At 45.6% G+C, this 13640-nt stretch overlaps 1 protein-coding gene across 9 annotated transcripts in view; it reads left to right on the top strand.

Annotated features, from left to right (window-relative positions):
• SEC31B (SEC31 homolog B, COPII coat complex component) overlaps nucleotides 1-13424 on the top strand; it is a 36477-nt gene extending 23053 nt beyond the window's left edge. For 3 of the 9 annotated variants that reach the window (XM_040255140.1, XM_040255139.1, XM_040255137.1), the window contains 14 exons: nucleotides 54-152; nucleotides 1573-1672; nucleotides 2172-2350; nucleotides 2609-2735; nucleotides 3085-3230; nucleotides 3907-4080; nucleotides 4835-4996; nucleotides 9260-9437; nucleotides 10076-10384; nucleotides 10612-10670; nucleotides 10971-11072; nucleotides 11410-11526; nucleotides 11985-12056; nucleotides 12292-13416. In XM_040255140.1, coding sequence (XP_040111074.1) covers nucleotides 54-152; nucleotides 1573-1672; nucleotides 2172-2350; nucleotides 2609-2735; nucleotides 3085-3230; nucleotides 3907-4080; nucleotides 4835-4996; nucleotides 9260-9437; nucleotides 10076-10384; nucleotides 10612-10670; nucleotides 10971-11072; nucleotides 11410-11526; nucleotides 11985-12056; nucleotides 12292-12471 — 2004 coding nt within the window. In that variant the 3' untranslated portion in view covers nucleotides 12472-13416. Of the gene's footprint in view, nucleotides 1-53; nucleotides 153-1572; nucleotides 1673-2171; nucleotides 2351-2608; nucleotides 2736-3084; nucleotides 3231-3906; nucleotides 4081-4834; nucleotides 4997-9259; nucleotides 9438-10075; nucleotides 10385-10611; nucleotides 10671-10970; nucleotides 11073-11409; nucleotides 11527-11984; nucleotides 12057-12291 lie in introns of all 9 variants that reach the window. The other 6 variants (XR_005723564.1, XM_040255136.1, XR_005723565.1 and 3 more) reach the window with 6 other exon arrangements.
• The last annotated feature ends 216 nt before the right edge of the window (nucleotides 13425-13640 follow it).

The raw sequence follows: 13640 nt of genomic DNA, 5'->3' as shown, positions 1-13640 counted from the left end.
ATTTATTTGATCTCGTGTTGGGAAGAGTGGTATTCATATGTTTCTCCCTGCAGGTGGCCACATGGTTGAGGAGTGACTTGAGGCTGGGTGAGAGCCCTCAGTCCAAGGGAGATGACCTCAACAGTAACAGACAACAGGCATTCTCCATACAGGTATGGAAGGAGCCCAGCCAGCCCCATCTAGGGTAGCATAGAAAACCTGCCCTTAAGGAATTTTCCCCTTCCTAGCCCTTCACTTTGTTCTCAATAAGTGCTCAACTTCTGTGGAAGTTTTCAAACTCCTCACTCATTTAGAACCAGGGAGAGACATAGACCCCATAAGGTTTGGAGCTAGGAGTGGAGCTCTTTTAACCATGAAGTATAGCACTTCCCAAACTTCACCTGGTTATTCTTTTAGCTTTACCCATTAAGGGCCGACTCTTTTTTTTTTTTTTTTTAATTGAAATATAGTTGATTTACAGTGTTGTGTTAATTTCTGCTGTACTACAAAGTGATTTAGTTATGTATTCTTTTTTATATTCTTTTCCATTATGGTTTATCACAAGATACTGACTATAATTCCCCATGCTGTACAGTAGGACCTTGTTTATCCATTCTATGTACATTAGTTCGAATCTGCTAATCCTACACTCCCACTTCATCCCTTCCTCACCTCCCTCCGCCTTGGCAACCACAAATCTGTTCTCTATGTCCATGAGTCTGTTTCTATTTCATAGAGAAGTTCATTTGTGTCATAATTTAGATTTCACATATAAATGATATCATATGGTATTTGTCTTTCTTCATCTTGCTGCGAATGGCACTGATTCATTTTTTTATGGCTGAGTAGTATTCGCTTGTATATGTATCACGTCCTCTTTATCCATTCACCTGTCAGTGAACATCGAGGTTGTTTCCTGTCTTGGCTATTGTTAATAGTGCTGCTGTGAACATAGGGATGCATGTATCTTTTTGAATTATAGTTTTGTCCATATATATGCTCAGGAGAGGGATTCCTGGATCATATGGAAACTCTAGTTTTTTAAGGAACCTCCGTACTGTTTTGGCTACACCACCTTACATTCCCACCAACAGAGTAGGAGGGTTCCCTTTCCTCCACACCCTCTCCAGCATTTATTTGTAGACATTTTAATGATGGCCATTCTGATTAGTGTAAAGTAATACCTCACTGTAGTTTTGATTTGCATCTCTCAATAATTGAGCACCTTTTCATGTGCCTGTTGACCATTTGTATGTCTTCTTTGGAAAAATATCTGTTTAAGTTGTCTGTCCATTTTTCAGTTGGGTTGTTTTTTGTTGTTGTTGAATTGTATGAGCTGTTTTGTATATTTTGAAATTAAGCCCTTGTCAGTCACATCGTTTGTAAATATTTTCTCCTATTCTGTTTATTGTCTTTTGTTTTTCTTTGCTGTGCAAAAGCTGGCAAGTTTGATTACATCCCATTTGTTTATTTTGGCTTTTATTTCTATTGAAGGGACAACTCTTAATAGTACTCCCAGAGAGAGCGACTAAGCCAGCTCTCTGTCTTCTAGACTCATTTCCCAAGTAGCCACTTTTGTCCTTCTTTGTACAGACCTCCAAACATACCACCTGGGAAGCCTCAGCCTCCTCAGCCTTCTTTGATGAGCTGATCCCTCAAAACATGACTCCGTGGGAGATCCCCATCACAGAAGGTACCCTGACCCTGAGGGAGAGGAACCCTCTGGGTGGGGGTAGGTGGGCTCAGAGTTCTCGAGACTTGAAGACACTACCTTCTTGTCCCTGGCTTCCTACTTCCCTTCATGATTGCAAATGCTGGGTGCTCCTGTACCAGTCAGAGCTCTCTCTGGCTAAAGATTTTCATGGATGGATCCTTCATATGAAAGGCCTTCTACCAAGGTATTCTTCATCCTTCTGTCTTCCTGCTTAAAGAACTGTGACCCTCTTCTTATTAAGCAAACACACGGCACACCTGTGATGCTGCCACAAGTCCCTCCCTTGTCTTGGGTTCTGTCCTTAGAGATTTACCACTGGACCTGGGCACCCCTGGACACCCCTCTGTATTTTGTTGTGAAGGAATGAATCTTGGGGAGTTTGGGGTGAGGGAGACTCAGGGAGGCAGGGTATAGGAGGTGGGGACAGAAAGCACCAGTCTGAGGGCAGACTGATGCAGAGGGGATGCTCTGCCTGCAGACACGGAGGGACTCCTGAGCCGGGCTCTCCTGCTTGGAGAACTGGGCCCTGCCGTGGAGCTGTGTCTGAAGGAAGAGCGCTTTGCTGATGCCATCATCCTGGCCCAGGCTGGAGGCTCAGATCTGCTGAAGCAAGCACAGGAGCGCTACTTGGCCAAGAAGAAAACCGGAATCGCCCCGGTAACTGACCACCATGCAGAGAAGAGGAGGAGGGGATTACTTGGACCTTGTCAAGTGGCTGTCCATACTATGGGACTGGCGTTTAGAGGATTTGCCTCTCTCTCCTCCTACTTCAACCACCCTTACCTTACCCCGAGCCCCTAGTCAGTGGTCAAGTAGGAAGGCTACTTAGGAGGGGCTTGTCCTCCCTGTGCGTGACTCCTGCTGCCTATGCTGCATGGACAGCTGATGGCCTCCTTCCCTCACTGCCCATTACAGCTGCTAGCCTGCATTATACAGAAGAATTGGAAAGACATGGTGCATACCTGTAGCCTGAAGAACTGGAGAGAGGCTCTGGCCTTGCTGCTGACATACTCAGAGCCAGAGAAATTCCCCGAGCTCTGTGGTAGGTGGCCCTTGGCTCCAAGATGGAGTGGTGTGACTCTAGCTTGGAGTCATTGGACACACACTGAGGGAGGAGACAGAGGCACAGCCTGAACTCTGGGAAGCCAAGCCATGTCATCAGGGACTACAGTGCATCTCTACTTTCTGTGGAGGGCATTTATTGTCCTATTTTACTTTTTCTTGTCAAATCTCAGTGCAAAAGCTTTGCCCAGCAGGATTAGCCTCGGTGTTGTCTTAAAGCCACTGTGGCTACTTGTCCCATAGCTCATGGTCCTACACCTGTTTTCAAACAGAAGGAGGAGAAACACAGGGAAGCTGTGCCATTTTAAGAAGCTTCTATCTCTCTGCAGACAGGCTGGGAACTCGTATGGAGCAGGAGAGTGGCTGGGCACTCACCTCTGAAGCCAAACTCTGTTACGTATGCTCAGGGAGTGTGGAGCGGCTGGTGGAGTGCTGGGCAAAATGCCAGCCGGCTTCATCCCCTATGGCTTTACAGGTACCCCTTCACTTCAGGGCCCTGGTCCCTCCATACCAGGCCTTCAGAAGAGGCTAGCAGTGGAGATTGCAGGGACATCAGAGGCGAGTCTTCTAGGTATCCAGGCTAGAATCAGGACTTTTAGGAAAGAGGGAAGGGCCCTCAAAGTCTGGGACCTTTTCCATGGATAAGCTGTCATCTTACCTCCTTCTCAGTCCAGGGAGATTGAGTAGCAGCTGCTTAGATATTAACTTCATAATTTTTTCCCACTTCAGGTTTGGGTATATAAGTTTACTCTGTATTTGAATAATACCGAGTTTGGGCCTTCTATTAGCGTCTATGAAAAGTCCTATGAATCTAAGTTGTACCAGATACTCTGTGGGTGCCCAGAGAAGATGGTGGTCACAGTCGCGGGGAGACAAAGTCACACATGAAATAAAAGGATAACAGAATCTGAAATTGAGATGTATTAGCATAAAAGGTAAAGAATCCAAAATGAAGAGGCAGAAGTGTACAAGAGTGTAAGACCCAAACAGCTTGGGAAGTGAAGCCAAGTGGCTCTTCTCTGGCTGTCATGTCTCTTACATATCATATATCATCACCTGCTATCCAGGGAAGTCCTTGGTTGAGCTGCCTGAGCTAAGAGAGCAGGGTGTGCATTGATGAGGACTGACTGCCCTTTGCTTTGTCCCTCCAGGACCTGATGGAGAAAGTGATGGTCCTTAATAGGAGCTTGGAGCTACTGCGGGGTCCTGATGGGGTGAGCCCAGGCCCTGCCACAATCTACAGAATCACTCAGTATGCCAACCTCCTGGCAGCCCAGGGCAGCCTGGCCACTGCCATGAGCTACCTACCCAGTGACTGTGCTCAGGTGAGTGGTAGCATGTGGAGAGAGCAAACCATTTCTTTCAGTCATCTTAACACTGGCTGAGCACTTCTGTGTTACAGGCACTATGCTAAATGCTAAAGCTCCCGGGATAAATAAGACCTAGTCCTTCAGGAAGTTCACAGTCTCTTGGAGGAAAACCAGATGTCAATAATTTATCCTGCCATAACAGAAGCTTATACTAAGCATTGTGGGACTTCATAGGCAAGGGGCTGGCTTTGTTTGGAGAAGCTGAAGAAGGCTTCTCAGTGGTTTAAAACAGTTGAGTTGGACCTTCAAAGAGAAATAACTAGTAAAGCAGATGTCTGTTTTTGCAGGGGAAGGCAATGGCACCCCACTCCAGTACTCTTGCCTGGAAAATCCCATGGGCAGAGGAGCCTAGTAAGCTGTAGTCCATGGGGTCGCTAAGAGTCGGACATGACTGAGTGACTTCACTTTCACTTTTCACTTTCATGCATTGGAGAAAGAAATGGCAACCCACTCTAGTGTTCTTGCCTGGAGAATCCCAGGGACGGGGGAGCCTGGTGGGCTGCCGTTTATGGGGTCGCACAGAGTCGGACATGACTGAAGTGACTTAGCAGTAGCAGCTGCAGCAGAGATCTTTTGAGTTCTCTGAGATGGCTAAAATGTGGAGGGTCAGCTGAGGTTTGAAAGGTATGTGGGGCTAGGCTTGTAAGAGAGGATATTTGCTTGTTTTAATTTTACTTAACACAGTCTTTCATTATTGTAACTTTTATAGCTACCAGTTCAGCAGCTGAGAGATCGACTTTTTCACGCCCAGGGTTCTGGTGTCTCGGGCCAACAGTCTCCCCCTTTTCCTTTTCCCCGGGTTGTCGTGGGAGCTACCCCCTACTCTCAAGAGACGTCCTCTCCCAGACTGAAATTCCAGTCTTCTCGCCAGGTAAGACCTTGCTTATTCAGTCATTCCAAAATGCCTATTAAGTGTCTACCAAGTACCAGGCATGATTGGAATATATTAATTTTAAAATGATGAAAATTCCTATCTTCATAAAGCATCAGTTCAGTTAAGTTCAGTCGCTCAGTCGTGTCCAACTCTTTGTGAACGCATGAATTGCAGCACGCCAGGCCTCCCAATCCATCACCAACTCCCGGAGTTCACTCAAACTCACGTCCATCGAGTTGGTGATGCCATCCAGCCATCTCATCCTCTGTCGTCCCCTTCTCCCCCAATCCCTTGCAGCATGAGTCTTTTCCAATGAGTCAACTCTTCGCATGAGGTGGCCAAAGTACTGGAGTTTCAGCTTTAGCATCATTCCTCCCAAAGAACACCCAGGACTGATCTCCTTTAAAATGGACTGGTTGGATCTTCTTGCAGTCCAAGGGATTCTCAAGAGCCTTCTCTAACACCACAGTTCAAAAGCATCAATTTTTCAGCACTCAGCTTTCTTTATAGTCCAACTCTCACATCCATACATGACCGCTGGAAAAACCATAACCTTGACTAGATGGACCTTTGTTGGCAAAGTAATGTCTCTGCTTTTGAATATGCTATCTAGGTTGGTCATAACTTTCCTTCCAAGGAGTAAGCGTCTTTTAATTTCATGGCTGCAGTCACCATCTGCAATGATTTTGGAGCCCAAAAAGATAAAGTCTGACACTGTTTCCACTGTTTCCCCATCTATTTCCCATGAAGAGATGGGACCAGATGGCATGATCTTCGTTTTCTGAATGTTGAGCTTTAAGCCAACTTTTTCACTCTCTTCTTTCACTCTCATCAAGAGGCTTTTTAGTTCCTCTTCACTTTCTGCCATAAGGGTGGTGTCATCTGCATATCTGAGGTTATTGATATTTCTCCCAGCAGTCTTGATTCCAGCTTGTGCTTCTTCCAGCCCAGCGTTTCTCATGATGTATTCTGCGTATAAGTTAAATAAGCAGGGTGACAATATACAGCCTTGACGTACTCCATTTCCTATTTGGAACCAGTCTGTTGTTCCATGTCCAGTTCTAACTGTTGCTTCCTGACCTGCATGTAGGTTTCTCAAGAGGCAGGTCAGGTGGTCTGGTAGTCCCATTTCTTGAAGAATTTTCCAGTTTCTTGTGATCCACACAGTCAAAGGCTTTGGCATAGTCAATAAAGCAGAAATAGATGTTTTTCTGGAACTCTCTTGCTTTTTTTGATGATCCACCGGATGTTGGCAATTTGATCTCTGGTTCCTCTGCCTTTTCTAAAACCAGCTTGAACATCAGGAAGTTCATGGTTCACGTATTGCTGAAGCCTGGCTTGGAGAATTTTGAGCATTACTTTACTAGCATGTCAGATGAGAGCAGTTGTGCGGTAGTTTGAGCATTCTTTGGCATTGCCTTTCTTTGGAATTGGAATGAAAACTGACCTTTTCCAGTCCTGTGGCCACTGCCAAGTGTTCCGAATTTGCTGGCATATCGAGTGCAGCACTTTCACAGCATCATCTTTCAGGATTTGAAATAGCTCAACTGGAATTCCATCACTTCCCCTACCTTTGTTTGTAGTGATGCTTCTTAAGGCCCACTTGACTTTACATGTCAGGATATCTGGCTCTAGGTGAGTGATCACACCATCGTGATTATCTGGGTCGTGAAGATCTTTTTTGTACAGTTCTGTGTATTCTTGCCACCTCTTCTTAATATCTTCTGCTTCTGTTAGGTCCATACCATTTCTGTCCTTTATTGAGCCCATCTTTGCATAAAATGTTCCCTTGGTAGCTCTAATTTTCTTGAAGAGATCTCTAGTCTTTCCCATTCTGTTGTTTTCCTCTATTTCTTTGCATTGATTGCTGAGGAAGGCTTTCTTATCTCTTCTTGCTGTTCTTTGGAACTCTGCATTCAAATGGGAATATCTTTTTTTTTCTCCTTTGCTTTTTGCTTCTCTTCTTTTCACAGCTATTTGTAAGGCCTCCCCAGACAGCCATTTTGCTTTTTTGCATTTCTTTTCCATGGGGATGGTCTTGATCCCTGTCTCCTGTACAATGTCACGAACCTCCGTCATAAAGCATAGATTCAGTTATTTTTAAATAGCTGTTTATTGAACAACGGCTAGGCACTTAGAACAGAAAAGTATACAAACCATGATCCTTGCCCTTAATTTGCTCATAGTCTAGTAAAAAGATAGATATGTAAAAATTAACTACAGTAAAATTCATAAATGCCCTGATTGGGATATGATAAAAGAGCCCTGAGATCATACGGAAAGCAATTTACTGACATTTGATCTGAGTCTTGAAGATTAAAAGTTATTTAAACAAAGGAAGAGGGAAGAAAGGTTATTTCAGGCAGAGGGAATGGCATCTGCCAAGGCAGTAAAGGGAAAGTAAGCAAAGCCTGTTTGAGGAATGACTAACATTTTAACGACTTTACAAAGCAGGTGTTTGTGGCAGTGCAATGAGTTAGTTGAGGCTGGGGTAACAGTATGTATAGTTAGATCAAGAGAGACCTGGTATTTCTGTGTTCAAGAGTTTAGACTTGACCCTGAAGGCATTCTGGAGCTATTGAGTGGTCTTACGCAGGGGAAGGATTAGCTATGTCTAGGAAGGGCAAAGCTAGAGACGGTTAGGAGCATAGCAGGAGATGATGAAGGAATGAAAAAACTAGAAAGCGAGGTTGGATTTGAGATATTTAGTAGGTAGAATTGACAGAAACTGATGATGGTGTAGAGGACAGTGCCCAGATGGATAGGATGCTGTTAATTTATGAGACCAGGAGCCTACCAGAAGGGAGCAAAATCCAGGAAGATTATAGATAAAGGTATTATCTACAATTCTGATAATTTATCCTGTCCCATCTTTTAATTTCCACCCACAGATTTCACTGGTTTTACATGTCCTCATATGTGTGTATGTGTGTATAACTGTGTAAGAATTTTTCTTTTCATCTTTTTAATAGTCCTTCACAGAGCAACAAAAAAATTAATTTTATAAGGTCCAGTTTATAAAGTTTTCCTTCTGTGGTTCATGCTTTTCATGTCAAGTCAAAGAACTGTTAGCCTAGTACAAGGTCCCCTAAATTTCCTACTATTTTTTTCTAGAAGTAGTTTTAAGTCCATGTTCCACTTTGGATTAATTTTTGTGTGTAAAATTTGAGTCAAGGTTTATTTTTTTGCCAATGGATATCCAGAATCATTTATTAAAAAGGCTATCCCTCTTCCTTTTTTCCCAGATTACATGCCTTGAATTTCTCTTGCCTTTTTGTAGTATTAAAATGAGAATGGTGAGTGTGAACACCTTAACCTTGTTTCCAGTCTTAGAGGGAGAACATTCAGTCTTTCAGCACCAAGAATAATGGTAGCTCTAGGCTTTTGTAGATGCTGTTTGTGAAGCTAAGGAAATTCCTTCTTTTCCTGGTGTGCTGAGTCATGAATCAGTGCTGAATTTTGTCAGATGTTTTTTCTGCATCATTTTGTATGATCAAATGATTTTCCTTCTGATATGGTGGATTGCGTTGATTGATTTTTAAATATATCATGATATACATTCCATGACCAGGAATAAATCCTATTTGGTTGTGGTATATTATTTTTATATACACTGCTGAATTTGATTTACTAAACTTTTGCTGAGGATTTTTGTGCCTAAGTTTATGAGAAATATTGACCTGTAGTTTTATTTTGTGGTGTTGGTATCAGGGTAGTACTGACCTTATAAAGTAAATTAGGAAATGGTCCTTCTGTATTCTGGAAGAGATTATGGAACCTTTGTGTCAATTCTTTGAGTGTTTGGTAAAATTTTTCCAGTGAAACTATCTAGGTCTACCTAGAAACTTTTGGGGGAAGGGGGTGGGAGGAGGTTTTTAATTACAAGTTTAATTCCTTTAATATTTATAGAACATTCAGGTCTTTGTTTTAATTTTTGCAGAGTTTTGGTAGTTTGTGGTTCTTGAGGAATTGGTCCATTTTTCTAAGTTGTCAAATTATTTGTAAAGTTATTTGTAACATTCCTTATCACCTCTTTCATGGATGCAGGATCTGTCGGAGTATTCTCTGCTTCATCCTCTGTCTTGATGAATTGTGTCTTCTCTCTTTATCTTTGTCAGTCTTTATAAAGATTTACCCATTTTGTTGATTTTTTTTTTAAATTAGCCTTTGGTTTCATTTTCCCTGTTGTTTTCCCATTTTCAGTTACTTAGTAATTTCTTTTCCTTTCCAAGATGCTGATCCTTTTTTCACTTCCTACAGGTTACAATTCTACCTCCAAGGCCAAGGATTTTTACACCTCGGTCATCACTAATGATGCCCTTGACACCTTCCCATCCTAGCCCTTATCAGGGCTCCAGAATGCAGAATACAAGTGACTACAGGCCATCTGGGGTCCAGGAAGCACAGCTTTTGCCTCTGGGCCCTGGGGTAAGGCCTGGTGAGTGACCAATTGAGTGGAGATCTGGCTAGACAGAGTGCATGGCTGGCATGGATTTGGGAAGTAATATGTCCCTATAGTGGAAAATCCCATGGATGGAGGAGCCTGGTAGGCTCTAGTCCATGGGGTCGCTAAGAGTCAGACACGACTGAGCGACTTCACTTTCACTTTTCACTTTCATGCATTGGAGAAGGAAATGACAACCCATTCCAGTGTCCCTGGAGAATCCCAGGGACGGGGGAGCCTGGTGGGCTGCTGTCTTTGGGGTCGCACAGAGTCGGACACGACTGAAGCGACTTAGCAGCAGCAACAGCAGCATGTCCATATAGTAGGAGGAGCTTGGAGTCTGAATTCTTAATACTGTCAGTACTTGGCTTTGTACTTTGGGCATTATACCTAGCCACTTTGTTTCTTTTGAAAATTGAGAGTGATTGTTATATTGTTCATTTCAACCCCACAGGATTGTTTTGAGGGTCAAATAAGGAATATGGTTAAAAATAGTTTGTAAATGGTAGATCTCCTTATACTTATATTATTAATTACTATTATAGTTTCTTTTTTTTTAATTCCTCTGTGATTCTAATTCCTCCATGATTCCACTCTGATGTGGTCTGACTCTCCTCTCTGTCCCATTTCAGCTTTATCTCAGCCTCAGCTGTTAGGAGGGCAAAGGGCGCAAGCTCCTAACCCCGTGGGATTCCCTGGAACATGGCCTCTCCTGGCTCCACCCATGGCACCCCCAGACATTATGCAGCCTGGCTCTGTCCCCCTGCCTAGGGCTCCTCCAGTGCCCCCTCTGTTTCCTGTGAGAGCACCAGGCTTCATCCCTATGAGCTCCCAGCCACCAGCCCCTCCTGTCAGCTTCCCTGTGGCCCACCCTCCAGGAGGGCCAGGCACTCCATGCGCTGGTGTCCTCCCAACCACTGGCATCTTGATTCCTCACCCAGGTCAGTCTTCTCCTATGGCCTCCCTCTCCTCCCCTCCCCACTACCACCTTGGGAGTCTCTTTCCTCAAGCCAGTGAACTAGGGTTAGGAATGTCAACTGAGAGTGTGGCTGGTCTGCAGAGGGTATGTGTGGAAGACTCCAACTAAATCAATTTTATTGATCTTCAGACCAAAAATTTCAGTGTTTCTGGTCATGCCCCTAAATACCCCTATGTTTATACTATGCAGGACCTCAGGATTCCTTGAAAAATGCTCCAGTGCCCAAGGGAAACCTCCAGAGGAAAAAGGTGAATACATCTCTCCTGACTCAACCCCATACATTCACCAATGAGCCACGCTCTAGTTCCTTACAGAAGCAGCCTGGTCCTTCCCATGCTCAGACGGGCACTCTGTCCCCTCTCTCTCCCCACTCACTCTTCTCCCCTCAGCCACCTCCTCTTTCCTTCTTATTCACCATCTTCTGACTTCTAGGTTCACCACTCACTGTTTTGTGCCCTTGTTCATTCATAGTTTCTCCACTTCCTCAAAGCAGGGTGGAAGGGGTCTTTCAGCTCAGACTCATGTGCCTTTCTTTTCTCTCTCTTTAGTTGCCAGAGACATTTATACCCCCAGCACCAATTACTGCTCCAGTTATGTGCCTTGCCCCTGAGCCTCGAGGGGTCCTTTCCTCACAACCTGCTGTCCCCAGTGTGAGTCATGCTCCCCCCAGAGCCCCATAAGAACTCAGCTGGCAGATGACAGGAATGATGTGTTTTCCTTCCTCTTGGAAACCTTCTTTTCTTGGGTGTAGAAAAGCAGGGAGCATGAAGGATGGCTTCATTCCTCAAGTTGGAGACAGACTCTGGGCTGAAAGAGATGGGGTGGGGGGCAGATACCAAGTGTCCCTACTGCAGAGAAGGGGGATGCCGCTCCCCAGCTCTGCTCCAGTGGGAGCAGCGTGACCCCAAGTCACAGAAGACTAGTCCTGAGGGGAGCCATAAGCAGGACAGCCTGCCTGTCTCTCCTGTCTCCCTGCTCCCTCCTCAGCAATGTCAGCAGCCACTGGAGAAGATCAACAGGAAGGAGCTGCCCCCTGAACACCAGTCCTTGAAGATCAGCTTTGAGGCACTTCTGCAGCGCTGCTCCCTATCTGCCACTGATTTAGTGAGTCTGAACCTTCCCCATGATGCTCCCTTCTGACCCCAGCTGGTCCCAGGATCCCTTAACTATAAGACCAGTTCCTTGTGTGAATCTTCTTACTGTCCCTGGACATGCTGTCTGTAGCTTGTACTTATTTGATATTGTTGGTGTGGAGTTGGGGAGGACTTATCTGGTGTGGAGTTTAGCTCCTTGGTAGCAGGACCCAACAGCACTGAGACTTAGCTCTTGGAAAGGCAGCAGGGAGTACTGGAAGGAGGATGAGATCAGTAGTGAGACCTGCCATTCAATCCTGGCTAAGTCAACTAGAGCAAGTCACTTACCCTCTTCAGGTCTCATTTGTCCTCTGTCAAATGAAAGAAAGAGCATTGAGCCATTCTAGCTCTAAGGTACCATGACTCTTTACGGTCCTGTGTAGGATTAGGCTTAGGGGCTGGAATTAGAATCCATTTCCCTCCCTGCAGAAGACAAAACGGAAGCTAGATGAAGCTGCACAACGTCTAGAATGTCTGTATGACAAGCTCTGCGAGGGGACAGTAAGTACACTCAGTGGTGCTCATCTGCCTCCTGCTTTTCCACCCTCACCCATGGCCAAAGGGCACACACTGTCCCTTCCCATAAGCCTCACTGACCCTGGGTTCCCTACGGAATATAGACATGTTGCCTGGGCTGGGCTCCAGAACTCCAGAAGGAAGTCCTCGCTTCTCCCTTCCATGCCTCCAGGGTAGGGGTGGAGTTGGGCTTACTAACTCTGGGCCAATCCCTCCACAGCTCTCGCCTCCTGTGCTGGCCGGGCTCCATGAGATTGCCCGATGTGTGGACGCAGGAAGCTCTGAGCAGGGCCTTGTGGTGCATGCCCAGGTGGTGGGCTGCAGCAGCTTCAGTGAGGTCTCCAGCTTCATGCCTGTCCTGAAGTCTGTCCTCACCATTGCTCATAAGCTGCACGTCTAAACCAGGCAGCTCCTCCTGCCAGACCACTTTTACTGTTACTTAATTCCTTTCTGCAGGAAGGGAATTTTGGAACAGATTCTGTTTGTTTTTCCCAGCCTTCCTCCCTTGCTGCCAGGTATATGATGCTGAAGACTTGGCTCCAAACCAGCAGAGTGCCTGCTCTCTACCCCTTTATGCCTGGCTCTCTGGGATCTGCCCAGGGCTCGGTCAGCCTGTTCTCCTTCACTTCCCCTAAAACTATACTCCAACAGGGGCTGGCACAGTGTGCCTTCTCCCCCAGGGGTATTCTGTCCAAGTGGTTTCTGAGAGGGTGAGCAGGATCATTTTTTCAAGTCTACCTCTGCTGTACCCATCGTGTGGGTCTTTTGTCTTTCCCTTTCTGTGGGTTATGAGCCTGACTTTACCTTCTCCTTGCCTCTGACTTCATGTTTCCATACTTCTCTGAGCCCCAGAGACTGGGGTAGAGTTGACTGCTGCTCAGCCTTTCAACAAATCCTAGACATGAGTGATGGGTGCTGAGCAGAACCAAGAGAAGGAACTCAGGCCCTTTGAAGAAGGGACTTCTTCTCTGCCAGCATTGTTAAGGGTGAACTAGGTGAGGTGGAGGGTGGAAGGGGTGCACTGCCTTTTGCTGAGAGTTGTCTTAAGCTATGGGATAGGAGCAGAGGGACCACTGCCCATGGGGAGCAGCCCCTGACTCAGCCTGCCTGAGTCCTGGCCCAGGCAAGATATAGACCCATTCATTCTGTGACTAGAAGCCTGGTTCTGGACTAGGAGCCATATTAATGAAAGACTCTTTGGCACTCTTCTTCAAGACTTGGAGGCCCCTCTTCCCTACCCCCACACATTTCAGGGCTGCCTTCACTCTCCGGCTGCACTTTCATGGTTGGACTCTGCACTGAAGCCCTGATGTACTTTATGTGCAATAAAGCTGCTTTAGTTTGGTTTCCTCAGTCATCTCCCAATTATTATCTTCTCTGGGTCCTAGTTTGCTCTTACCTGTCTTCCCAGTCCTTTGTTCTTGCTCCCTGTACCTCAGTAAGGCAAGGGAGAGTCTAGGGGAGAGATAGGAAGTCAGGAGAGTTGAAGAAAGGAGGTGGCACTGAATTAAGCTCTCTCCTTGCAGCATTTATAGCCACTCAGAGGAGTGTGTGTGTGTGTGGTGTGTG

This window comes from Oryx dammah, unplaced genomic scaffold (assembly GCF_014754425.2).
Source record: "Oryx dammah isolate SB20612 unplaced genomic scaffold, SCBI_Odam_1.1 HiC_scaffold_14, whole genome shotgun sequence".
Lineage (NCBI taxonomy): Eukaryota > Metazoa > Chordata > Mammalia > Artiodactyla > Bovidae > Oryx > Oryx dammah.
Note: the sequence above shows the minus strand (reverse complement) of the source record. Positions and strands in the feature narration are given on the sequence as shown.